Source organism: Mauremys reevesii, linkage group 15 (assembly GCF_016161935.1).
Source record: "Mauremys reevesii isolate NIE-2019 linkage group 15, ASM1616193v1, whole genome shotgun sequence".
Classification (NCBI taxonomy): domain Eukaryota; kingdom Metazoa; phylum Chordata; order Testudines; family Geoemydidae; genus Mauremys; species Mauremys reevesii.
This window is the reverse complement of record NC_052637.1, coordinates 3,033,265-3,059,000: the sequence shown is the minus strand read 5'-3', so window position 1 is coordinate 3,059,000 and position 25,736 is coordinate 3,033,265. Positions and strand designations below refer to the sequence as shown.

The 25,736-nt window shown below is 51.5% G+C and overlaps 2 protein-coding genes across 6 annotated transcripts in view; one reads left to right on the top strand and one right to left on the bottom strand.

Annotated features, from left to right (window-relative positions):
• The window catches only part of LOC120383927 (zinc finger protein RFP-like), a 48,117-nt gene extending 40,092 nt beyond the window's left edge, over positions 1–8,025 (top strand). Inside the window, exons 5-7 of one of the 2 annotated variants that reach the window (XM_039502255.1) lie at positions 3,417–3,532; positions 5,686–5,745; positions 7,407–8,025. In XM_039502255.1, the coding sequence (XP_039358189.1) occupies positions 3,417–3,532; positions 5,686–5,745; positions 7,407–7,921 (691 nt within the window). In that variant the 3' untranslated portion in view covers positions 7,922–8,025. The remainder of the gene's footprint in view (positions 1–3,416; positions 3,533–5,685; positions 5,746–7,406) is intronic. The other variant, XM_039502256.1, reaches the window with a different exon arrangement.
• The window catches only part of LOC120383893 (zinc finger protein 84-like), a 162,974-nt gene extending 141,723 nt beyond the window's left edge, over positions 1–21,251 (bottom strand). The window contains exons 1-3 of one of the 4 annotated variants that reach the window (XM_039502211.1): positions 21,199–21,251; positions 20,753–20,866; positions 20,409–20,422 (exon numbers count right to left, since the gene is read on the bottom strand). In XM_039502211.1, the coding sequence (XP_039358145.1) occupies positions 20,409–20,422; positions 20,753–20,866; positions 21,199–21,232 (162 nt within the window). In that variant the 5' untranslated portion in view covers positions 21,233–21,251. Of the gene's footprint in view, positions 1–18,590; positions 20,423–20,752; positions 20,867–21,198 lie in introns of those variants that run through there. The other 3 variants (XM_039502212.1, XM_039502209.1, XM_039502210.1) reach the window with 3 other exon arrangements.
• Positions 21,252–25,736: the final 4,485 nt, after the last annotated feature.

Below are 25,736 nucleotides of genomic sequence, written 5' to 3'. Positions count from 1 at the left end.
CTTTGTTTGTTAAACCTTCAACAAATAGGTTTCTTGATTCACCATGTGACTCCAGTGCCCTGTTATGCTCTGTACCATTAATCAATTCACAAATACCAGTAAAGCTTGGGTATAATTGAGATCTCTTGCTAATTACTAAAACACTGAACCAGAATTGGTACTGAGTCTGAATGTGACACGCTCCCAGTTTCCATTAATGAGGTTTTCATCACCTTGGTGGTCCTGATGTCGCAAGCGATTAGAACCACAGTCATCTTGGGGTTTCTGGGTGGAAAAACACCCACTTCAAGCACCTCTCAACTATCCAGATGAAACTTCCCAAATCATTTCTGTTTCTTCAGGAAAGAATCAGGCCCATTTGAAAACTCTGAGGAAGACAGAGAAAAGCTGCTGGGATTGGCGACTGGAGAGGAATTGCGAGAATATCTGGTAGGTGCCTGTTGTTATGAATCAACTGTGGGACTGGCAGTGGGAGGTCTGTTAGGAGGCAGACTCCTGTGTGGCCTATGTGAACATGGGCTTGTGTGTGTTTCTCCATGATCATGGATTGCTGGGTTTGATTCATGTGTAGACAAGCCCTAAGCTTCCATTTCCGTTGATGAGTAGCCCTTGTGGCTTGCCTTAATTCACACAAATGTCCCCGTGAAGTGTTTGTCCACTGTGTCTAGACATTTTGTGCATTTTTAAAACATTTGTTTCTTTTAACTCCCCTGACGTCTCTGTTAGTGTAGTGCTGAGTCCTGCCTCCTGCTGCTCTGGGTCTGAATTTACAGACCATAAATAACAGAAGATGCTGACCATGACTGACAGAAATATCCCTTTCACAGGGATACAGGTGCCAAAGGGGAAGGTGTGAGAGAATCCCCTGCCTAGTACCCACAGGGTAGAGTCAAATGTCAGAAATCTGAGGATTTTCACAGAAAATCACCCTCCTGCACACTCAGCTCTCCATGAAAGGATCCTGGGCTCCATCCATGCCCCAGACCAACCCTTGCCCTATTTCATACAGAAACAAACACAAACCGAGAGGCAGAAGATTGTGTCTGAATTTCAGCAATTGCAGCAGTTCCTGGAGGAGCAAGAGCGACTTCTGCTGGCCCAGCTGGAGAAGCTGGACAAGGAGATTGTGAGATCCAGAATGAAAATCTCAGTAAACTCTCCGAGCAGATTTCTGTCTGAGTGAGCTCATCAGTGAGCTGGAGGGGAAGTGTCAGAAGCCAGCGAGTGAATTCCTACAGGTGAGACTGAATGAGAAACATAGGTGGGTGCTCCAGGACAGCCAGCTCTCCCCCTCAGTGCTACCCACCGTGGGCCCAGCCGCTCAACTCCTCCCCCTTCTTCCAGCACCATCTGCCTGCTGCAATCAGCTGTTCCACTGTGTGCAGAGACGCTGGGAGGAGCGGGAGGAGCGGGGAGGAGTGTGCTCACGTTAGGATTCGCTCCCCACTTTGAACTCTGGGGGACAGATGTGGGGACCCACATGAAAGACCCCCTAATCTTATATTCCATCAGCTTAGGTTAAAAACTTCCCCAAGGCACAAATTCCTTTCCTTGTCCTTGCTGCCACCACCAAGTGATTTAAACAAAAATTCAGAGATGGGTCACTTGGAATCCCTATTCCCCAAAATATCCCCCAAGCCCCTTCACCCCTTTCCTGGGAGGCTTGAGAAGAATAGACCGACCAATTGCCTTTAATGTAAGTACAGACCAGACCCTTCTCTTTAGGACACTAAAATCAATCAGGTTCTTTAAAGAAGAACTTTATATAACGAAAAAAGTACAAGAATCCCACCTGCAAAATCAGGATGGAAGGTAACTTTACAGGGTAATAAAGATTTAAAACACAGAGGACTCCTCTGGACTCAGCTTCACAGTTACAAAAACAGGACTAAAACTACCTCTTCGCATAGGGAAAATTCACAAGCTAAAACAAAAAATAACCTAACGCATTTCCTTGCCTTAGTCAGAATTTTTGTAATCTTAGATGGATCATTTCAGGTAGGTTTTCAGGAGATGTTGTCCTGCTTGGTCTATCTCTATCAGGAGAAGGAACAAACAAACAGAGCCCAAACAAAACCTCCGCAACCCACCAGATTTGAAAGTATCTTCTTTCCTTATCGGTCCTTCTGGTCAGAGCCAACCAGGTTATCTGAGCTTCTTAACCCCTTATAGCTAAAGTGATTCAGTACAGCTGCAAGGAGGTATTTTATGTTACTCTTTCCTTTATATTTATGGCAGTTCACAAGAGGAGGTGAGGAAGAGACAGGGTGGACGTTGAGTGGGAGGGGGAAGAGTTGGGTTGGGGTGTGGCATTGGGGAAAGGTGTGGAGTGGGGATGGGAATGGGGTTGAGCACCCCCAAGGACAATTGGAAACCCGCACTCATCATTAGAAACATGCCAGACCCCCACAGAGGGAGGAGCGGGCTGCTAAATCATAAGCACTGGAGTCCAGTAGTCGGAGATCTCAGTGTAACTCGGCATGTGCATTGCTGACATCTGAGTGAGTATTATTCTTAGCAGAGTCACAGGGATATGAAAGATGGAAAAGCCCCATTAGCTCAGGGAATCAATGGCCCTGGGGCCAGGGCAGGGGCTCTTCCCCCATACTTCCTAAACCCCTTCCCTGGGATCCCCTGTGTATGTGTCATAGAGGACTGAAATTCTTTTGCCTCTCTTTCCTCTAGGATGTCAGAACCACCTTGAGCAGGTATGTGGCTCCCTGCACTCCACAATGCTGGGAAGAGCTTGATCATGAGGTAGCACTGCATTTCCCCAGGGCTCTACAGCAAAATGTGTGGGAGATCACGTGTTGGATACAAATTTCTCTGATCACTTCATCCTGGGGTGCTAACTCTTGTACAGAAGACTCTGGAATTCTCCAGTCAGTGGCAAGGACTGACCTCAAGTATTTCATAGAGATGTCACATCCCTGGGGGACAGGCAGCTTCAGGATTGTGGGGATGGAATATGGGCCTGTCACTGCTGGGTCCTGGTCACTATTCAGCCCAGGGCAGAAGTGATCAAGAGTCTTTCCCACCTGAGGACTGTTTGGAGACCTGTGTGGAATGAGCTGGGGAAGGGGTAGTTGGTGTCTCAGTCTAGTTCCTAGAGGCAGATTTCTACAGCACTTCACCTGGGAACCTCCTGTCCCTCAGAGCATGGAGGCCAAGGAGCGAATTGGCCATGGAGACTCAATTCCCCTTTTATCCCCAGAGCTGATCTCTCCAGACCAGAGTTGAAGATTAATGACCTTTGACGAGAAGGTTGCTTGGCCCTGGGCTGTGTTGCATCTGCTCTGAGGCTGGGAGAAGTCGAGGAATTCTAACTCCAGGCCTATTAGAGCAGCGACTCACAAGCCAGAACTTATAATGAGTCACACAGTAAAATCCAATCATGTAAAATTGTTTCTCTCCAGGTCTGAGAAGGGGAAGTTTCAGCAGCCGGAAGAGATTTCTCCTGAAGTGGAAGAGCGAGTCAGTGATTTCTCCCAGAAAATGATTCTGCTATTGGACATTCTGGGGAAGTTCAAAGGTACCTAGAAGGGATCTAGGAATGGAAATTGGGATGAGTCTCTGAGAAGAGAATGGTGCTGATCAATTTGTTCCCACTTAGATGATGCTGTTAAATTAAGAAATGACTCAAAGAGTTTAAGGCCAGAAGGGACCATCATGATCATCTAGTCTGACCAACTGCACATTGCAGGCCACAGAATCTCACCCACCCACTCCTGCAATTGACCCCTAACCTCTGGCCAAGTTACTGAAGTCCTCAAAACATGATTTTAAAACTTCCAAGTGTAACTGGTTGAGCACTCAGTGGTGCGGCGCCTCCTGCTGGTCAGTCAGGGAATTAGGTTTCCTGCTCCAGGCGCCCACTGCTGGCCAGTGTCTCTCCTGCCTCAGGCCCTCCATGTCCCTCCTGGACCCCAGTGCCCCTTACCTTGGGGTTCTGCCCACAGCAGTACCCCACACTCTGGGTCTCCTCTCCCAGGGGAATCCCAACCCTCTATACCCACCTTGCCTCAGTGGTTACTGCCAGTCATCTAGCCCCCTTTCTCTGGGGCAGCCTGCAGTCCACAATGTCCACTCATCATTAGCAAAGGGGTTGGACCTACTGCCTTTCTAGCCCTAATACCATCCCTGGCCCTTAACAAGGCCTCAGCCTGGGGACTTGCCAGGCCAGAGCTCCCCAGCTCTGCCTGCCCCGCCCCAGCCCTGCTCTGTCTAAGGTACCCTGTGCTCCCAGGCAGCCCTGCAGTGAGACTCTTGCCTGCCTAGCTCCCAGCCCTTTGATCAGGGCCAGTTGTGGCCTAATTGGGTGTGGCCCCAGCTGTGGCTGCCTCCCCAGTCAGCCGACCTCAGCTGCTTTTCACCTTTTACCTCATTTTATCCCAGGAACAGGGTAATTGCCCCACTACACAAATTACAGAGAATCCACCATTGACTCTAGTTTCAAACTGCAACTGACTCGTGCCCCAGGCTGCAGAGGAAGGAAGGAAAAAAATCCCCCGGCTCTCTGTCAATCTGACTTGGGGGGAAATTCCTTCCCCACCCCAGATATGATGGTCAGTTGGATACCGAGCATTTTGGCAAAACCCAACAGCCAGACACGTGGCAAAGAACTCTCTATAGCTCAGAGCCCTCCCCGTCTACTGCCCCATCACCAGCCATGGGGCACATTTCTCAAAGGCAGATCCAGCCAATCACTGAGCTCTGGTCCTGTTTGCAGCTAGTTTGGGCCAAATGGGCTGGAGGGAAGGAGAAAGCCCCTCCCCCATGATCAGGGATCCCTCCAGCACAGGGGCCTCTTGTGTCTCCTGCACAGCAGCTGCAGGCACACGGGGTGTTCCTGAGAGGGCTGGGATTGGGGGTGGTTTGGGCGGGTGGAAGAGGGAGGGGGGTGGACGAGTGACAAAGGGATGTGGGCAGTATAAAGCTGGGCCTCTGATACTCTGCACGCTGGCCAAGAAGCATGGGAGGCCATTGTAAGAGGGATGCAACTCTGGCTGGACTTCAGAACTTCCTTAGCCTGTGCCAAGGTCTGCACCGTCCCCTGCAGTCACTGAACAGCAGAGTCACAAATTGCCACCCCTCTCTCCTTTTCCCGGTACAGGGGAATGGACCCTTTGAGCCAATCCTCCCCACCTCAATTTCCACCTTGATAAAATAATTTTACTATTATTTCCATTTCTGCCTATGGAGGACGAGGCCCCGTCATGCTGCTCTCTGTAGAGCCGCTGAGTAAACAGACCCAACAGCTCAACGTTAGAGCCAGTATTTAGGAAACTCTCCACATCCCAGCAGTGTCAAAGGGACCCAAGTGGGTAATGTTACATTTATGCCAAAGTCTTTGCAGGCTCTGGGTCTAGGTTACGACAAAGGCAGTAAGTGAATGAGACAAACCAACTGGAGTCTGAAAGGTGGGAGGATGAGGAGGAAAAGTAAATCTCTTACAAATTGTGTGTCCTGGGATAGTTGTGAGGCTGTAAGGCTGCTGGCTCCATTGCTGAGAGAAGCCTGATTGAGAGGAAATAGATTTCAGACCTTTTATATTAAATACTTGAGTGTGTCTCTGGGCCTCTCTGTCTGTTTCTCTGTCATAATTATAAAACAGTTTCAGAGTGGGGATGCTCTTATGAATATGAAAGTCTGAAATCTCACCTCTCTTCTCCTTTCTCCCCCAAGACACTCTGCCGTCTGAATTGGAGAGAAAAAGGGGAGAATCATTTGGAGCACACAGACAGGGTGAGTCTGCGGGTGAAGATTGCCTTTAAATTATGAGAATATTCCAGAGAAAACATCTTCATGAGATTGTAGCTGAAGTTACCAACCAAACTGACAGCGACCATGACACACAGCCTAAAAATAACACATTAAACAGTCAGGAGATCCAGGGCCCATGTCCCGTCCCCCACCCCACACACTTTTAAAGGTGGGATGACCAGGACACTTTTCAGCATGGGCATATTTTGGGGAAAGAGGGCCACGTTGCAACCCCCCACACACACTGCAAGACTTGGAAGGGGTGGCGCATGGCAGGCAGTGTCTGTGCTTAGGGCAGGGCAGCTGAGCAGTTCCTCTCTGTAGTGCAGCCCTGCCCGCAGCACCAATCTCTCCCTGGTGCTGGCTTCTCTCAATGGCCCCACCCTGCTCCTCTTTCCCTCAGGCCCTTGCCAGGCCAGAAGCCAGAACCAGGCTGCCATCCAGGGACTGCACTGGGAGCCCTGGATCCTCCACCTGCCCAGGGTGGTGCACCCCGGGAGTGGTGACATGGGCTGGGGACTGATTCCAAAGGCAAATGGAACCATGTCCAGGGCAGGTGGAGTGTCAGTGGCTCTCTATAGCGGGCAAGTCTCCCAGCCTGGCCAGGGGGCCTCAGTCAGGGCCACGGAGGGGGCAGGGACACAAAAAGAGTCCTGACACCACCCTTAGTGCTGAGTTCATCCCCATTCTGATGAACAGAAACACTCTTAACTGAGTCACACACGAACAAAGCTCCCTGACACATCCCTCTGCTTCACCCCGGTGCAGGGGGTCCCCCATCGCTCTTCTCCAACATCCTGCCTTTCCTGTGGGCAGGGCTGGGCTCTCCCATTGGAGCCGCTCCCTGCTTCCTGGACTGGGGAGATGCTCTTCCTGTGAGACTGTCAGCTCCTCCTTTCTCTCTAGGCTGGAGATGGTGCTACCCCACCCAGTGCCACCTCCTACTCTCTGGTCTTAAGTGGCTGTTCCCCATTGCTGCACCTTCCTCTCTGTTCCCTGGCCTGGGAGTGGAGGCTGCATTAGGGAGGAGCTTCCTCTGGGGTTTAAAGCTGGTACCTGCCACTTCTGCTCCCTCAATAAAAACTTCTGACACCTTCCTGGCTGAGTCTGTGCTGCTGGGAATGGGGCAACACCAGCAGCGGGATGTGGGAGCTGAATCCTCTGTGATAAATGAGAAACTAATGAAGTGGGACCCGTTACAAAGACTGAGAAGCTGCAGTGACATCTCTGCTCAGTCTCAGGGCTGGTCTACACTGGGTGGGGTGGGGTCGATCTCAGATACGCAACTTCAGCTACGTGAATAGCGAGCTGAAGTCGTATCTTAGATCAATTTACCTCTCGTCATCATGGCGTGGGATCGACGTCCACGGCTCCCCCTGTCGACTGCGCTACTGCAGTTCGTGCTGGTGTAGTTCCAGAGTCAACAGGAGCACTTTCGGGGATCGATATATCGCATCTCAATCGACACTACCCACCGATACTGCGGGTAGTCTGGACGCACTCTCAGGTGCCCAGGACAGAGGCAGTTCCCTGGGATCCAGGCCTGTCCCAGCCAGGACGGGGCTGCTGGGGAGTGTGAGAAATGGCCCCAGTCTCCCCCAGGGTCGAGCACTGCCCCTAACGCTCTGATTCTCTCTCCCCAGTGAATGTGACTCTGGATCCAGACACGGCTCATCCCCAACTCGTCCTGTCTGAGGATCGGAAAAGTGTGAGATGGGGAGACACACAGCAGAATCTGCCCAACAATCCTGAGAGATTTGACTATTGGGCCTGTGTGCTGGGCTGCGAGGGATTCACCTCGGGGAGACGTTGCTGGGAGGTGGAAGTGGGGGATGGGGGATACTGGGCTGTAGGGGTGGCCAGAGAGTCTGTGGGGAGGAAGGGAGAGATTATCCTTCGCCCTGAGGGGGGGATCTGGGCTGTGGAGTGGTTGGGGGATCAGTTCTGGGCTCTCACCTCCCCTGTGACCCCCCTGCCCCTGAGCCGGGCCCCCAGCAGGATCCGGGTTTGTCTGGACTGTGACCGGGGGCAGGTGACATTTATCGATGCTGGTGACGAGGCCCCGATCTTCACTTTCCCGCCGGGTTCCGTCCCTGGGGAGAGAATCCGACCCTGGTTCTGGGTAGGGCCAGGATCCCAGCTCAGCCTGTGTCCCTGAGACATGCACCAGAGGCAGGAACCGGAAATCAGCCTCTCTAGCCTCATGGATCCCAGTCTCTATGATTGTGGAGGACTCTCATCTACCCAGCCTCTGGCTCCTCATCTCTATGGCCCCTGAGCACCTCCCCGCCCTCTCTGCAGCCTCAGGGATGAGGGGAGGAGGAGAAGAACCCTGGGGCTGCAGGAGGGGCAGAGGGGCAGAGCTGGGGGCTGGGCAGGGGGGGGCACTAACAGCCTGGCAGGGGGCAGGCGGAGGTGGGCGTGGCAGGGACACAGAATTGATCAATCAGGGTTGGGGAGAAGCAGCAGCTGCAGGGAGCGTTTTGTACAGATCTGTGTCCTTAGCTCTCATTGGGCTCCCAGGCGGGGATCAGCACGAGGGGGGAAGGGATAAGATCAGGGAAAGAAGAGAGCAGCTGAGGGGGATGATCTGTGACAGGGAGGAGAGACACAGGGAAATAAACAGGGGTGGGAAGTGAGGCTAGAACAATGATGAATAGAAAAGGACAGTATGGAAGGAAAGGGAACATGAGCGGGACGGGGAGATTTATTACATGTTACTGAAAGTGAGACTGTAACTCATTAATTCCCTATATTAATTCCTGGCCATTGGTGCAATCTTAGTTCCATAAAGAAAACTGTTCTCAGTAGCTGGGGATCTCCTGGCCATGCTGTGGTTATTAAAGCTCCTTCTTAGCTCCTTTTACTTTGCTACTTTCCAGCAACTTACTGTAATAAAACATTACAAACAATAATTCTTGTTTGTTCCACTTTAATGTCCCAGCTGCAAGGAATATTGTGCCTCTGGGAAGAGAGTTTGGATTTTACTGTGTGATGTGTCACTAACCAGCCTGTGCTCTGCCTCTGTCCTGTGCACACCCATGTCAATCAGGAATTGCTCAGCTGTGCTCTGCAGAGAGGTGACTGTTTGCACAGGGTGCAATCCATGAAGGGACTCAGGTGTTGCAATGCTGAGAATCACAGTGAGTAATTTTTAGGCAGTGAGAAAATCACAGGGACAGCAGCACTGTGACCCTCAGAGCTGAGTCAGTGGTCTAAACTCCCTAGACAATCCATGGGCAACACAGGCACCTTACAATGCGATTCACAAAAGCCACCTCAGTAGGCGGGCAGCCATGTCAGCTAGCCAATGGGAGATGCTGACAAGGGGGGAAGGGGTGTCCTAAGTCACACCCCTCTCACAGTTAGGTGCCTATATCTGGGCTGCAGAGGGGTGTGTCTCTCTGCTTAGCAACCCACAAACAGGAACCCACCGTCTGATGTCTGGGGCCTCCAGTTGCAGCAGCTGCCAATGCCTGGTAGTGATGGTGGCAGCAGCTGGGAGCCCCAGGCCCTTTGAAATCGCCCCAGCAGGCTGCAGGGCTCCTAGTGCAGTGGCACATTAGGGGAAGGAAAAGCACTGGACCTTGGCAGGAGCCGCACTGAGCAGGGGTGGGGGGAAGAAGCCCTGGACCGTCGTAGTTGGGTGGGGGGTTGGGCAGAGTGAGTAGGAGAAGCCCTGGACTCCAGCAGTAACCATGCAGGGTGGGGTGGGGGGCAGAAGCTCTGACAGCTGAGTCCCTCTCTCTCCCATGCCCTCGGTGTGGAGCTGGCTCTCACTCTCCGGCTGTGGAGAAATTCAGCCCAAACTAATCACCTTGGTATCTCCAGCTCCCCCCTCACCACACAGCCATGAAGGGATTCAGCCTCGGAGGCAGGGTCAGCATTAGCCCCACGTGGCAGGTTGGATCTAGGGTACACAGAGATGAAGTGACTTTCCCAAGGCTAAGCAGGGAGTCAGTGGCAGAGCAGAGAACCAAACCCCGCACACCTGACCCCCGGCCTGTGCTTGAACCACTAGGCCACCCTTCCTACCTGAGGTGGGGGAACCTCCTCTGCTTTTTTGAGTGGGTGGGGGGGAGCGGGCACTAGACAGAGCCCCCAGGAGATGGGGAGCAGAGAGACATGAGAAAATGGACATGAGTGCATAGGCGGCAGGTTTGTATAATTTTTGGTGGTGCCCAAAATGGTGGTCCCCCAGCTCTCGCCCTGTTAGCCGATATAAAATGAAGCTACAATGGGTCGTCACCACAAGATTACAAGGGTCAATTAAATGTGGAAAGTCAGGAGCATCACTTGCCTGCTTCAATATACGGTATTATATTTTGTTGCACCTGTTGTGACAAAGTGGGAATGTTCTTAATGTTTTCTCTGAATCCTGTGTGGGTGCCTCAGTTTCCCTGCAAGGTACCAACTGAAGGTGTTGGGGACAAAGAGATCAGGTGGCCTCCTTTCCCAGAAGAGAGACAAAGGCTAGAGGAGGAGTGTCAGTTTGGAGCTGGCTGGGGAAATGGGGAGAGACCCAGAACTTGGGTCTGGGCTCCCCACCCTCCAAGATGGACCTGACTGAGGGGTCCTGTTTTCTGTACCTACAAGCTCTGTTTTAGACTGTGATCCTGTCGTCTAATAAACCTTCTGTTTCACCGTCTGGCTGAGAGTCACGTCTGACTGCAGAGTTGGGGTGCAGGGACCTCTGGTTGCCCAGGACCTGCCTGGGCAGACTCACTGCGGAAAGCGCACGGTGTGAAAGGGCTGAATGCTCCGAGGTCAGACCCAGGAAGGTGTAAGCTCCTTGCCCTGGAGACAGTCTGCTCAGAGAGAGGAGGCTCCCCCAGAGTCCTGACTGGCTTTGAAGGAGTGGTTCCAAAGCATCCCAGCATCCCCTTCCACACCATGTGCTTCCCGGAAGTCCGCACAGGCACCGACACTCCCTCCTCTGGCCTTTGTCTCTTTTCCAGGCATTAGGAGGCCACCTGATCTCTTTGTTCTCCAACACCTTCAGTTGGCAGCTTGCAGGAGTGCGGCCCAGGCCATCAGTTGCCCGGAGAAAGGGTTTCGGCCATTCTCTGTGCAGATGGCATCACACTGGCACTCTAGGGCTCTACAACAATCACAGCCCCTTATCCCACCATCTAGATCCTTGAGAAATGCATATGGGAAACTGAGGCACCAACACAGTATTCAGAGAAACCATTAAGAACATTCCCACTTTGTAACACCTGTATATGACTATATACTTTAAAGGGGTGTAAAATAATCAAGTATTGTGCTAAACACAACGATACTCCAAACTGACCACCAAGTTTAAGTTGCACGTTTTCCCCTCAGGTGAGGGCTCTGGGGTGGGGCTGGGGATGAGGGTTTCACAGTGCAGGAGGGTGCTCAGGGTTGGGGTGCTCGGGGGCGCAGGCTCTGGGGTGAGGCAGGGCTGGGGATAAGGAACTTGGGATGCAGACAGGCTGCCCCAAGGCTAGGGCCAGAGAGGACTCCCCCCCACCCCGTTACCAGCAGCAGCAAGCTCCAGAGGAGGGACCCCTCCTCTCCCGCTCCGCAGCACACTCACTCTGCACCACAGTCAAGGCACATGCTCCTAGGGACTCTCTTAGGTCCAGAAAGCCCACTCGCTTCCCCTATGGTGGGTACCGGGTGTCATGGAGTCCCCAGGTAATGCTCTGGAACTGCTCCCCACCAAGCCAGGCAGGACTCTGGGAGCCTCCTCTCCCTCGGAGCAGACTTTTTCAGGGCAAGAAGCTCACACGTCTTCACCTCCTGGGTCTCTCCTTGGAGCCTTCAGCATCCTCTGCCCCTCTGTGCGCTTCCCCCAGCGAGCCCGCCCTGGTGGGGTCCTGGGGAAGCCAAAGGGTCCTGCACCCCCACTTTGCAGTCAGATGTGACTCTCACCAGCCAGCCAGTCAAACAGAGGTTTATTCGATGACAGGAACACGGTCTAACACAGAGCTTGTAGGTACAGGGTCCATTCTGGGCGCAGTGAGCCAGACCCGCCCTGTCTGCACTTCACTCCTCGTCCCCAGCCAGCTCCAGACTCCCAAACCCCCCTCAAGCCACTCCTCTCTGCTCAGTTTCTTTCCCGGGCCAGGAGCTCACCTGACCTCTTTGTCGCCAACACCTTCAGCTGGCACCTTTGCTCTGTAGCAATCACACACCCTTATTCCACCACCTGGATACTTAAGAACTGCATAGGGGACACTGAGGCACCAACACAGTATTCAGAGAAAACATTAAGAACATTCCCAGTTCATCACACCGGGGTGGGAGGTTGCCATCATGGGTGGCCTCCCACCCTGCTGCTGTCCCTGGGTGCCAGGGCGGGGAGAGCTCCCAAGCACCTGTGTGCCTCCTTCCTCCTTCTCTCTCCTCTCCCCGCTCCAAGAGGCTGCTGGCCACTGATCTCTATAGCCTTAGGCAGAAGCAGCACAAACAAGGGAGAGAGGCACTGGTTGTTTTCTTTCAGGCAGGGAAGCTCAGAGGTGGGGGCAGGGGAGAAACCCAGCTCCAAATATTGGTGGAGCAGAGCCCTCAGCCTTGAATATTCCTGGTGATTCAGCACGTCGCTCCCATATAAGATGCCGCCCCTGCATGGGTGGGAAGCAAGAAGGGGAAACATCAAGAAGGGGAGCAAGGACTTAGAAAAGAAACAAGAGCGAGGAAAGGGGCAGGGAGAGCGATAGGAAAGGAGAGAGGAAAACTCCCCACTGCTTGTGTCTCCCATCCACCTTCTTCCCACATCCATCAGTGGCCCTCAGCTCCCAACCAGGCGCTAAGCTGGGGTGAGGCACAGAGTGAACACAGTGTCTTTACACAGGGGTGTCAGTGGAGGCAGCTTGTAGCTGAGTGTAATGATTTTAATACACTGTAATTCATGGTAATGTAATGCTGTAGTTCACTGCTATTTTAATAATGACATTGCGTGATACCAGTGATAGACACACATTCAATAACTAGAGTATGAAAGAAGTGTATAAATATGCTGAAAATTGTGAGCTTTGGGGACAGACTGAGCCCCCCCAGACACACACACCTCACCCTTAAGGCAGGAGGGGGCAGACAGGAGTGAGCAGTGGGTAGAAGGAGGCTGTCAGGGCAGGGGACCTGGGGGAGGGGGCAGAGCAGGGGCAGAAAGCGGTGGAGTGGGGTGAAGTGGGGGCTTGGCCTTGGGGAAGGGGGAGGAGCCAGGATGGGGCACCCACCGGCACAACCAAAAGTCAGCACCTCTGGCGCGTGGAGTGGTACTAGTGGCAGGAGCGAAGGCAGGCGGGTGGGCATGTGGAAGCCCTGGCCGTGCCGGAAGAGCCCCCAGCAGCGCAGTTGACAGCTCACTGGGCGCCAGCCAGCGCAGGCGCAGCACCGCCCAAATGTCAGGCGGACGGGTCCACGTGGGCGCAGCTTGTGCATGTGGGCACCAGTGGGGGCCCATTGACTGTTCTGCCCTGGGGCCCGGAATTGCTGTTGTTGGGCCTGGGGGGACTCTGCTCATGTCCTGCTTGGGGCCCACAGACCATCTCTGTGTCCGTTCCCATAGCTTGTCCTCGGTGTCTGTTCCCCTTTCTGTTCACTGTGCTGTGTTAGATCAACGATGACGCTCATTTAGGGGATTCCCTTGGGTAACTGAGAGAGATTTATGGTTTGAATTCTCACTGGCACAGCACTGCCAACCCCAGGCATTTAAAAACCTTAAATCAGGCCAGCCCCCCAAAATCATGAGATTTAATCATAATAAATAGTAACTATTAGTATTATTTTATTTGCCTTTTGGTTTCTCAGAGCTTTAGACTGCACTCAGGGGCCCCAAATTGGGGGGGGGGGAGGGAGAAGGGTACACTTTACCAAGGCCGGAGACCCTGGGGGCCCAGCCCAGGCTGCAACCCCCATTACCACGTGTGGGAGGGGGCCTGAGTTACAAGTTTGTACTGGGCCTGAAAAAATTATTCTTGAGCCCTGACTGCACTGGGGTGAAATTGTTATGTTTTTTTCTGCAACAAAGAGAGCTAGATACTTCCTTTACTTAGAAAACAAAAGCTGAGAGTCTCACCTCCTCACATGCTTCCAGGAGCTGGGGCTTCATCAAACACACCAAATATTGTAAAACTCATGATAAAATCATGAAGTTGGTGATGCTGCAGCTCCTTTCCACTCAGCCAAAGCAGCGTTAGTGTAAACGAGAATTGTGTCTTGAAAACACTGATTCCAACTTAATAAACTCGCAGGCTAAAAGCTCTGTTATCACCAGGCTTAGTAGAATGAGCTTTTATTCATAAATGTTGGCAAACGTTGCTTTTGCTGTCTACACACAGACCAATGAATAAAATATTTCAATTGATAATAAATGATAAATGGAGATACGCAAAGTAAGAACAAGGCTGCTTGAGAACTTATTTGTGTTTGATTGAAGGATAGTGACTCTGTATCTTTTGACAGGTAATGCGACCATCTGTGTTTTCATAGTTATAAAGCTTCAGCTTTTTGAATCTACTGACATTAAATCATGGGGGTCTGACTCGCTATTGACGTATCCCCCCATAATTTCCCACAACTGTGAAAACTGAAATTGAGAACAATTGGAAGGAAATGCTAAACCCAGAGTTTTGTGCAATTGTGAACATTTAACTCAATAAAATCAGGAAAAAATGTGTAAAAGTGGCAGTGACATATAATTAATATATCAATGAATACTGGTTCTCTCTCCCCAGACACACAGACTCTGCTCCTTCAAGGGCATCACCTAGGGTGACCAGACAGTGAGTGTTGAAAAATCAGGATGGGGGTGGGGTGTAATAGGATCCTATATAAGAAAAACACCCCAAAAACTGGACTGTCCCTATAAAATGGGACATCTGGTCACCCTCGCATCACCATAGGGGGATGCCCCCCAGCCACAGGGCCCTGGGGCACATGTCACACAAACGCCTGCAGGCTGCAATGTTCCCGGGGGCTCCTCCCCGCTCAGCAGCAGCCGAGTCAGTCCCAGGAAGGGAAACACCCGGCGGCTGCTGCAGGAGCTGCCAAGGCAGAGCCCGGCCGGCCTCACTCGGCTTCTCTCCTGCAGCGAATGTTGCCTGTTCTGGGGCCGCCCCTGAGGGCGGGGCTTCTGCCGCTTCTGTTGGTTGGTTTTTAATTTCCCTCCTGAGAACGTGATTGGCTCCCGGTTACCCAATCGGCTTTAAAAAAGCTTTAAAGGCTCGTTACTGCGCCTGCGCGATTTTTGGTTTCGGTTTCGCAATCCCTAGGCTGCTGCTGGCCCCGTTCCTCCTGCAGCGACACGTGGCTGCTGCGGGCGCCTGGCTCGGGTGCAGGGACCTTGACTTGTTCTTAGATGCGGGGCCGGGGAGGGCTGCTGGCTGCCCCACGCCTGCACTTCCCCACCCCTACGTGGCTGTACCTGGCTCACTGCAGGGAGGTTGTTGGTTGGGGCTTGTGGTTTGCAGGGGGGAATAGCGGTAGCTGTAGTGGGGCAGCATCGATGTACTTGCCCTTGCCCTGCTCACCTGGCAGGTGCTGTGCACCCGTAGGGGAGCCGCTGCGGGAGGAACTCCCAGGCTGTGTGGGGAGGGGCTGGCAAAGGCTGCTGCTGGGTTTGAGGGAGTTGCTGGGCATGGGCGGGGCGGGGGCTGGGGGGAGGGGTGGCTCTATGGGGTTCGTTGAGGGAGGGGAGTGGCACCCACTGTCCTGTGCTAATTCTTGGTCAGTCTTTGGTCATCTGGGGTGCACCAGCTGGGGGTAGGGTCTACTGGGGGTCTGCTCTGGGTGTGTACTGGCGGTACCTCGGTCGCCTCTCCCCCACTTAAAAAAATTAAAAGTTCTGTCCTTTGTGTTGATCTGTCGTTCTCTTGGTTTAGGATGGTAGGCATATTGGACTGGTGGTGGTGTGTGGAGGGGGGCTGAGCGAGGCAAGGGGGACATGGGCGGTGGGGAGTAGTGGGGGGCACAGAGAGCGGTTTCATGAGTGCAGCTCCAGTGCCGGTGGGCTGTGCCTGTGGGGGGTAGGGCGGGGGCAGCTCCCAACTACTGTACTGCACTGTATGGCAAAAAAAAAAATCCTGGAACCTAACCCCCATTTACATTCATTCTTATTGGGAACTTGGATTCGCTTAACATCGTTTCACTTAAAGTCGCATTTTTCAGGAACAGAACTACAACGTTAAGTGAGGAGTTACTGTACACGCTTACGGCCAATTCTTGTGAACTAAACTACGATTTATTAAAAGAAGAAAAGACAATATTGGCAAAAAGATCATTAGACATACAAATGCAAATAGAGTCCTTAAGTCAGTTTCACCTGAGATGGCGGGTTAGAATTGAAGAGTCCTTTTCAGAATCATTTCATCACGTTCTAGTCCAATGTCCAAATGTTCAACATCAGGGCAGTGCAGAGGGGACTGGAGATCTCAGTCTTAAGACTCAAACGCCCCCTGAATAAAGCTTAAGAAGATTGGAGATAAAAGGATCAGGTCTCAAGAATTTATATAGACATTTTTGCAGCCTCTTCACAGCAGGCAGTCCTTGGATGATCAACAAGTTGTAGAAGTAACCTCCTATTTCCCAAACATCACAGGTAATTAAACTACATGGATTAACAAAGTAATTATCCTATAGAATCACAGAATATCAGGAAGGGACTTCAGGCGGTCATCTAGTCCTACCCCCTGCTCAAAGCAGGACCAATCCCCAACTAAATCAACCCAGACAGGGCTTTGTCAAGCCTGACCTTAAAAACCTCTCCGGAAGGAGATTCTACCACCTCCCTCGTAACCCATTCCAGTGCTTCCCACTCTCCTAGTGAAAAACTTTTTCCTAATATCCAACCTAAACTTCCCCCACTGTAACTTGAGACCATTACTCCTTGTTCTGTCCTCTGCTACCACTGAGAACAGTCTAGATCCATTCTCTTTGGAACCCCCTTTCAGTTAGTTGAAAGCATCTATCAAATCCCCCCTCGTTCTTCCCTTCTGCAGACTAAATAATCCCAGTTCCTCAGTCTCTCCTCATAAATCATGTGTTCCATCATTTTTGTTGCCCTCCGCTGGACTCTTTCCAATTTTTCCACACCCTTCTTGTAGTGTGGGGCCCCAAACTGGACACAGTACTCCAGATGAGGCCTCACCAATGCCAAATAGAGGGGAATGATCACGTCCTCGATCTGTTGGCAATGCCCCTACTTATACAGCCCAAAATGCTGTTAGTCTTCTTAGCAATAAGGGCACACTGTTGACTCATATCCAGCTTCTCGTACACTGTAACCCCTAAGTCCTTTTCTGCAGAACTGTTGCCTAGCCACTGGGTCCCTAGTCTGTAGCAGTGACGGGATTCTTCCTTCGTAAGTGCAGGACTCTGCACTTGTCCTTGTTGAACCTCATCAGGTCCCTCTGTATCCTATCCCTACCCTCCAGCATATCTACCACTCCTCACAGTTTAGCGTCATCTGCAACTTGCTGAGGTGCAATCCACGCCATTCTCCATGCCTTTTTGCACTGTAAAAAACAAAAGAATAGTATTTTTCAACTCACCAAGTGCAAGTACTGTAGTGCAATCTCTTTATCATGAAAGTTGAACTTACAAATGTAGTATTACGTACAAAAAATACCTGCGTTGAAAAATAAAACAATATAAAACTAGAGCCTACAATTCCACTCAGTCCTCCTTCTTATACAGTCAATCTCTCAGAAAAACAAGTGTGGTTACAATTTGCAGGAGATAATGCTGCCCGCTTGTTGTTTACATTAATGTCACCTGAAAGTGAGAACAGGCGTTCTCGTGGCACTATTGCAGCTGGTGTCGCAAGATATTTATGTGCCAGATGCGCTAAAGAGTCATGTGTCCTTTCCTGCTTCAACCACCGTTCCAGAGGACATGCCTCCATGCTAATGACGGGTTCTAATTGATAACGATCCAAAGCAGACCAGACCAACATGAGTTCATTTCCATCACCTGAGTCAGATGCCACCAGCAGAAGGCTGATTTTCTATTTTGGTGCTTCAGGTTCTGTAGTTTCCCAACCAGTGTGTTGCTCTTTTAAGATTTCTGAAAGCATGCTTCACACCTCATCCCTCTCAGATTTTGGAAGGTACTTCAGATTCTTAAACCGTGGGCCGAATGCTGTAGCTACCTTTAGAAATCTCAGATGGTTACTTCCTTTGCGTTTTGTCAAATCTGCAGTGAAAGTGTCCTTAAAATGAACATGTGCTAGGTCATTATCCGTGACTTCCATATTATGAAATATTTGGCAGAATGTGTGTAAAACAGAACAGGGGACATACAATTCTCCTCCAAGGAGTTCAGTCACAAATTTAATTAATACATTTTTTTTAAATGAGCATCGTCAGCATGGAAGCATGTCCACTGGAATGGTGGCTGAAGCATGAAGGGACATAGGCAGGTTTAGCATATCTTGCACATAAATACCTGCACGGCCAGCTACAAACACGCCATGTGAACACCTTCTCACACTTTCTGGTGACATCATAAATTAGAAGCAGGCAGCATTCTCCCCCGTAAATGTAAACAAACTTGTTTGCCTTAGTGAGCGGCAGAAAACAAACAGTAGACATCTAGGTTCTAAAGTTTTTAATTGCTTTATTTTTGAGTGCACTTATGTAAGTAAAATAATCTGTGTTTTTAAGCTACACTTTCCTGATAAAGCGATTGCACTACAGTACTTGTATGAGGTGAATTGGAAAATACTATTTTTATTTTGCATGTTTACAGTACAAATATTTGTAATAAAAATAATATAAAGTGAGCACTGTACACTTTCTCTTCTTTGTTGTGATAGAAATCAATATATAAGAAAACGTAGAAAAACATCCCAAAAAATTCCAATTGCTCTTCTATTGTTTAACAATGTGATTCATCAAGATTAATATTTCTAACCACGATGAATTTTTTTTGAGTTAATCACGTGAGTTAATTGCAATTAATCAACAGCACGACTATCTCCTTTCAATTTCTTAACAACACCAGGTTACATTTCAAAGCTCTAGTCTCTATTTCTTGGAATGGTCCCAAATAGCATTTACACACTTTCAGAACTCTTATGGTCTCTCTCTTGTATGGATTGCTTGATGTTTAACAAGGCCAGGTCTCCGTATGAAACTTTTCCCACACTCTAAGCACTTATGGGGTCTTTCTCCGGTGTGGATTTTTTGATGTGCAAGAAGGCTTGACCGCCGTACAAAACTTTTTTCACAGTCTAAACATTCATGGGGTCTCTCTCCAGTGTGGATTTCCTGATGTTTAACAAGGTCTGACCTCCGTATGAAACTTGTCCCACAGATTAAGCATTCATGGGGTCTCTCTCCAGTGTGGACTGCCTGATGAAGAAGAAGGGCTGATCTCTGTATAAAACTTTTCCCACAGTCTAAGCATTTGTGGGGTCTCTCTCCAGTGTGGATTGCCTGATGAATAAGAAGGGTTGATTTCTGCATGAAACTTTTTCCACAGTCTAAGCACTTATGGGGTCTCTCTCCAGTGTGGATTGCCTTATGTTTGACAAGGGCTGACCTCTGTATGAAACTTTTTCCACAGTCTAAGCACTTATGGGGTCTCTCTCCAGTGTGGATTTTCTGATGTTCCATAAGATATGATCTTTGTGTGAAACTTTTCTCACAGTCCAAACACTTATGGGATCTCTCTCCTGTGTGGATTATCTGATGTTTAGCAAGGCCTGACCTCTCTATGAAACTTTTTCCACACTCTAAGCACTGATGAGGTCTCTCTCCCGTGTGTTTTCTCTGATGAAAAACAAGGCCTGACCTCCATATGAAACTTTTTCCACAGATTAAGCACTTATGGGATCTCTCTCCAGTGTGGACTGCTTGATGTATAAGAAGGGTTGACCTCCGTTTCAAATTTTTCCCACAGATTAAGCACTGATGGGGTCTCTCTCCAGTGTGGACTGCCTGATGTGCAACAAGGTGTGACTTCTGTATGAAACTTTTTCCACAGTCTAAGCACTTATGGGATCTCTCTCCAGTGTGGATTGCCTGATGACTAAGTAGGGCTGACCTCCATACGAAATTTTTCCCACAGATTAAGCACTGATGGGGTCTCTCTCCAGTGTGGATTACCTGATGTGCAACAAGGTGTGACTTCTGTATGAAACTTTTTCCACAGTCTAAGCACTTATGGGGTCTCTCTCTAGTGTGGACTGTCTGGTGTGTAATCAGTGTTGACTTCAAATTTAAACAATTCCTGCCCTCAAGGCACTGAGAGGGTCTCTCTCCTGTGTGGCTTCTCCCATGGTTATTAAGATCTGAGCAGTTATTGAAGCTTTCCCCACGGTCCAAGCATTGAAGTGATTTCTTTCCAGTTTGGATTTCCTGAGGTGTAACAAGCTGTGGTTTCAGAACGATTCCTTTCCCAAAACCAGGGCATTCATAACTTTTGTCTTTCTTGGAGGTTGTCTGTCGGGCTGTGGGATCGCTGTGTCCTTTCCCACATATACTAGATTTATCCATTTGCTTCCTTGAGTGATTTCCCGGAAGCCTATCTGACCTCCGCCAATTTTCCCCATCATCTCCCTGTTCCCAGCACTGGGAAAAATTCCCTTCAGCTCTTCCCAAAAAGGTCCCCTGTGATTCTCTGTGCCCAGGAACTTCCTTCTCTTGATTCCCCTCCTCGGTCTCACTCACTGTCTCGTCACCTGCTGGGAGACACAATCCAAAGAAGAGTCATTGTGCTGGGGAGAATTTCAGAGGAATAGCACCAAGGGAAAACCCAACATACTAAAGCTGCACAGACGGAGCAACTGGATTCTGCCTCCACTTCCCACCCAAACTTTTAAAAAGAAGGAAAATAGGGAAGGAAACTCCTGCAGGTAACAGGACATGTGGGAAGCGATGTCAGTGACATCTGCTGCCTGCTGCCCTGCCCTGGGTGAGAAGAGGAAGGAACTAAGGGCATTTACTGATACTTCATTTTGGGGATTCTCAACTTTTTCCTTCATTCACCAGATGGTTTCTGTGTCAGTCCTCACCTGTGTGGGCACCTCTTGGAATCTCTCTTCTCTCACAGGACTGGAGATCGGGCACCCACGGCTCTTCCCCTCGTTCCAGCTGGCTGATCAGGTCAGGTTTGGGAAGGGGGAATCCTGTGCAGGGAGTGAAATCAGATTAGATCAGGGTGTGTGGAGGACTGAGAGCGTCTCTCTGAAAGTGAGAGTATTTGTCAGAAAGGACGTTCTGTGAGTGGCACCTGTCCCTGTGCTCTGCTGGGGAATGTGGAATCTAAGAGGATGGGAATGTGGTCACTGAGCCCTCTTGGGGGAGGCAGACGTCTGGGGAGGTGAGGGGAATTGTGGTGCACACCCAGCTCCGGTGTTAAACCCCTGTGCCTTAGGTTTTGACACCCTGGTCTCATTGCGGTGTCAGACACAAAGACCCTCTGCAGCTTCCAATATGCAAGGGGCCAAGAATCCCTTACCCAGCGAGGTCACCGTCTCATAGTTCTCCTGCATGACGTCCCTGTAGAGGGCTCTCTGGGCGGGGTCCAGCAGAGCCCCCTGCCCCTGGGTGAAATACACAGCCACCTCCTCGAAGGTCACCGGCATCTGAAACAACAAGAGTCCCCCGCTCAGCACCTGCTGCTCCAGCCACAATCCTGCTAGTCATGGGGGGAGGGGGAGAGGCCTGGAGAAACAGAATCCCACTCCCACCCTGCTGAGAGCAGCCAGGAGGCTTCAGGGGGTGGGAGAAGATGAGAGCTCCTTGTCCCCACCAGCACACAGAGCAGAGCAGAGTCCTGGTTCAGAAATGGGGGAATGTTTCCTCTTCCCCCCACTTGCCACTGACCTGGTCCAGCAGCCCCTTCCAGTCTCTCCGCTCTCCCTTTTATCTTCTTCCCTTGCCCTGTGGGAACGGGCGATGCCCCATTGCCCTGGGCCTTTGCTCTCATCAGGCAGCTCAGCCACTGACACTGCTAACGGGGGTTGAACCCGGCTGTGCCACTGAGGGCAGCAGCTCTGGGACTCACCGACACAGGGAGCCCCTCCCGTTGTAGGCCAAATTTCCCAGCTGGTCCCACAAAAGGGGCCCTTTGTGCAGAGTCATTTCCCTGCCCGGCTCCAGCCCTTTCCCCAGGTCTCTCCATCACCTGCAGGCTCGGGGCTGGTGTGGTTAGAGGGGTTCCAGCCACTGGAGAAAGTGCCTCTGGGCTGGTCTCAGAGGGGTGGGATGAAGCAGGAATGTTCTTAATATTTTCTCTGAATAGTGTGTGTGCCTCAGTTTCCTCCTGGTTTGGGACTCACAGGAGAAGAGTCCAGGGCTCCAGACTCTGGATTCCCCCCGCAGACGGACTTTGCTGAGAGCTCCTGATTTCTGTGCTAACAAGCTCTGTTCTACGCTGTGTTCCCAGCGACCAACAAACCTTCTGGTTTCCAGGCCGGCTGAGAGTCACAGCTGAGTGCGGAGGTGGGTGCAGGGCCCCCCTGGGGAGCGGGTCAGGCTTCTCCTTAGGCTGCCCCCGGGGCTCAGGCTGGGCCCACGCGCTCAGCAGGTGGGGTAATATCCCCCCTCCCCTCCCCCCCCCCCATCTCCCTGAGCTGCGGCCAGGGGCAGGGAAACAAAGCAGCGGATGGGACGGGGGGGATGGGTGGTACCGTGATCCCGCCCCGCACCCACCGGGGCTGGCGGCAGCTTTCCCGGGCCCCGGGCGGGAATCGCAGCCAGCTCCGCTGGGAGCAGCCTGGGGCCAAACCTCCCCCTGCAGCCCGGGGGTGCCGGGGCAGGTCTCTCACCTTCCTCCGAGCGGGGCCCCCCGGGGCAGGGGCCGGGCCGGGCTGGGGGCTCTGCCCTGGGAGAGGCTCCTGGGGGGGAGCAGCGGGAAGGGCCCTGCTGGAGATTCCCCTCTCCCGGCTGCAGCCAGGGCTCCGGGCTCCCAGCACCAGCCGCCCCCCGGGGCTCGGGGATCTCGCCAGGAGCCTGGGAGCCAGAGTCACCGCAGCGGCTGCGAGTCACTTCCTGCGGCCGGGCCGGAGCCCGGCGCTCGCTGCCCCGGAACCGCCTCCCGGCTGCTCCTGGGTCCTAGCGCTGAAGGGATCGCGCTGCAGCATCTCTGGGTCCGGCTCCTGTTCCACTCCCAGGCGCTCAGGACAGAAGGGAGGGACCCTCTTCCATCTAGCGGGGGGAATGGGTGACACATTTTTCTAAAATACTTAATGAACTTTAGGGGAAACCAGTAAAGATGCGCAGAGGTAAGCGGGGAAATGGCCCCGCTATTGAGGGGAACTTTCCTGACTTAAACACCCCGCAGGTGGAATCGAATAGCAGAAGGATCTGAGTCCTCGCTCCCTTCACCCAGAGCCTGTCTCACCTTGAGGGCTCCCCCTCCACTCTGCTGTGTGGCAAAGTCCTTGTATCCCCGACAAGGCTGGGCCCAGGCTTCCTGAGGGGCTCGTCCCCCACCCTGGTTGTGACCACTCAGGGCACGGGCTAGAGCGTCCCCACTCCGGGGCACTTCCCCCACTCCGGATGCTTCCCTGACCATTGTCTATGCCCCAGAACAAATGCAATTTACTAAACAGCAGCTAATAAAAGAAATCAGGAAACAATGGGGAAGGCGAAAGGAAAACACTTCGCCCCACTCTGCGGGCCTGGGGGAAGCACAAACAGCGTCTGTGGGATGCCCTGGCAGTTCACAGTCTGTCCCTCCCCCGGCCCAGGCCTCCTGCCCAGGCCCTGGCTCTGCTGCAGGGATGCTGGGGGTCAGACACATGCTCTGGCGGTGGCCACACGCCCTCAGGCTCTAGGTGACAGGACCCTTCTTCCCAGTGTCCCTGGGATGGTGCAAATCCAGAGGGCAAATAAAAAGCCCCCGAACTTGGTAATCTCTGTAACTGATTGGGGTGTGGTGGGGGGCAGACTCATGATCTTTGAGCACTTCTGGCTGCTGACCTAGTTCTGTCCCTGTCCCCCCCTTCTCCTCCCAGGGTTCCACAGGGTGCAGGCCATGGACTGGGACACCCCCGGGGAGTGGGGGGAAATCCCAATACGACAGGGATGACTTCATCAGCTTCCACATCCAGCCTCGGGCTGTTTTTCTAAGCCAGGGTGGGCAAACTTTTTGGCCAGAGGGCCACATTAGGGTTGTGAAACTGTCTGGAGGACCAGGTAGGGAAGGCCGTGCCTGCCCAAACAGCCTGGCCCCCACCCCGTTTCCACACCCACTAACTTCCCAACCCGATTGCCCCCCTCAGAACATCCGACCCATCCAACCCCCGCTGCTCCTTGTCCCCTGACTGCACTGACCAGTAGCCACACCCCTGCCCCCTGACAGCCCCCCGGGACTCCCACACCTATCCAGCTGCTCCCTGTCCCGACTGCCCTGACCCATATCCACACCCCCACTCCTAATGGCCCCCCAGACCCCACCCCCTATCCAGCCGCCCTGTTCCACCTCCCCTGACTGCCCCATCCAACTGCCTCCTGCTCCCTGTCCCCTGGCTGCCCCCTGGGACCTCCTGCCCCTTATCCAACTCCTCCCTGGCTCCCCACCCCCTTACCATGGCACTCAGAGCGGCAGGAGCTCATATCCCCGCCGGAGGCAGCCACATCGCTCAATGCTGCCCGGCAGGAGCGGAGGTCCAGCGCGCTGGCGGTGTGATGTGTTGAGGCTGCGGGGGAGGGAGAACAGTGGGGGAGGGGCCGGGGGTTAGCCTCCCCAGCCGGGAGCTCAGGACTGGGCAGGACGGTTCTACAGGCAGATGTGGCCCAGAGGCCGTAGTTTGCCCACCTCTGGTCTAAGAAATTGACTGAACAAGAAGTAGCACTGAGTGGACTTCTAGGCTCTAAAACTGTACAATGTTTTATTTTGAATGCAGCTATTTTTTACATAAATCTACATTTCTAAGTTACACTTTCCTGATAAAGAGATTGTACTACAGTACTTGTATGAGGTGAACTGAAAAATACTATTTTTGTTTTGCATGTTTACAGTACAAATATTTGTAATAAAAAATCATATAAAGTGAGCACTGTACACTTTCCATTCTTTGTTGTGAGAGAAATTATATATGAAAATGCAGAAAAACATCCAAAACCATTTAACAAATTTCACAATTGCTGTTCTATTATTTTACAATGTGATTCATTGAGTTTAATATTTCTACCCACAATTAATTTTTTTGTTAATCATACAAGTTAACTGCAATTAAGCAACAGCACTACTCCCTTCTTCCAATTTTTTAACAACACCAGGTTACATTTCAAAGTTCTAGTCTATATTTCTTGGAATGGCCCCAAATACCATTTACATACTTTATGATGTCTCTAAAGGTTGAATATGGGTCAAATAGCCTGCAAGGTTCTTAACTCCTTCGGGCCAGGTGTCACAGAAGTTTAGATCATGTGTGAATTCTCCAGTGTTTAATGACATGCGATCTCTGTATACAATTTTTGCCACAGTCCAAGCACTTATGGAGTTTTGTGGATTCTCTGATGTAAAACAAAGATTGGTCAGTTTCTGCAATGTTTCCCACAGTCTAAGCCCTTATGGGGGCTTTCTTCTGTGTGGGTTGCCTGATGTTTAGCAAGGCCTGACCTCCGTATGAAACTTTTTCCACAGTCAAAGCAGTTATGGGATCGCTCTCCCATGTGGATTGGCTGATGTTCTGTAGTGTTGAGGTGTTTCTGAAACCTTTCCCACACTCCAAGCACTTACAGAGTCTCCCTCTTTTGTGGATTATCTGATAATTAAGAAGCCTTGACTATGGTATGAAACATTCTCCATAGTCTAAGCACTTATGGGGTCTCCTATGTGGATTCTCTGATGTAAAACATGGCCTGAACTCCATATAAAACTTTCCTCACAGCCTAAACACTTACGGGATCTCTCTCCTGTGTGGATTAGCTGATGTTTAACAAGGTTTGACCTATGTAGGAAACTTTTTCCAGTCTGAGCACAGATGGGGTCTCTCTCCTGTGTGGATCCTGAGTGTTATATGATTTGATGTTTGTGTGAAACTT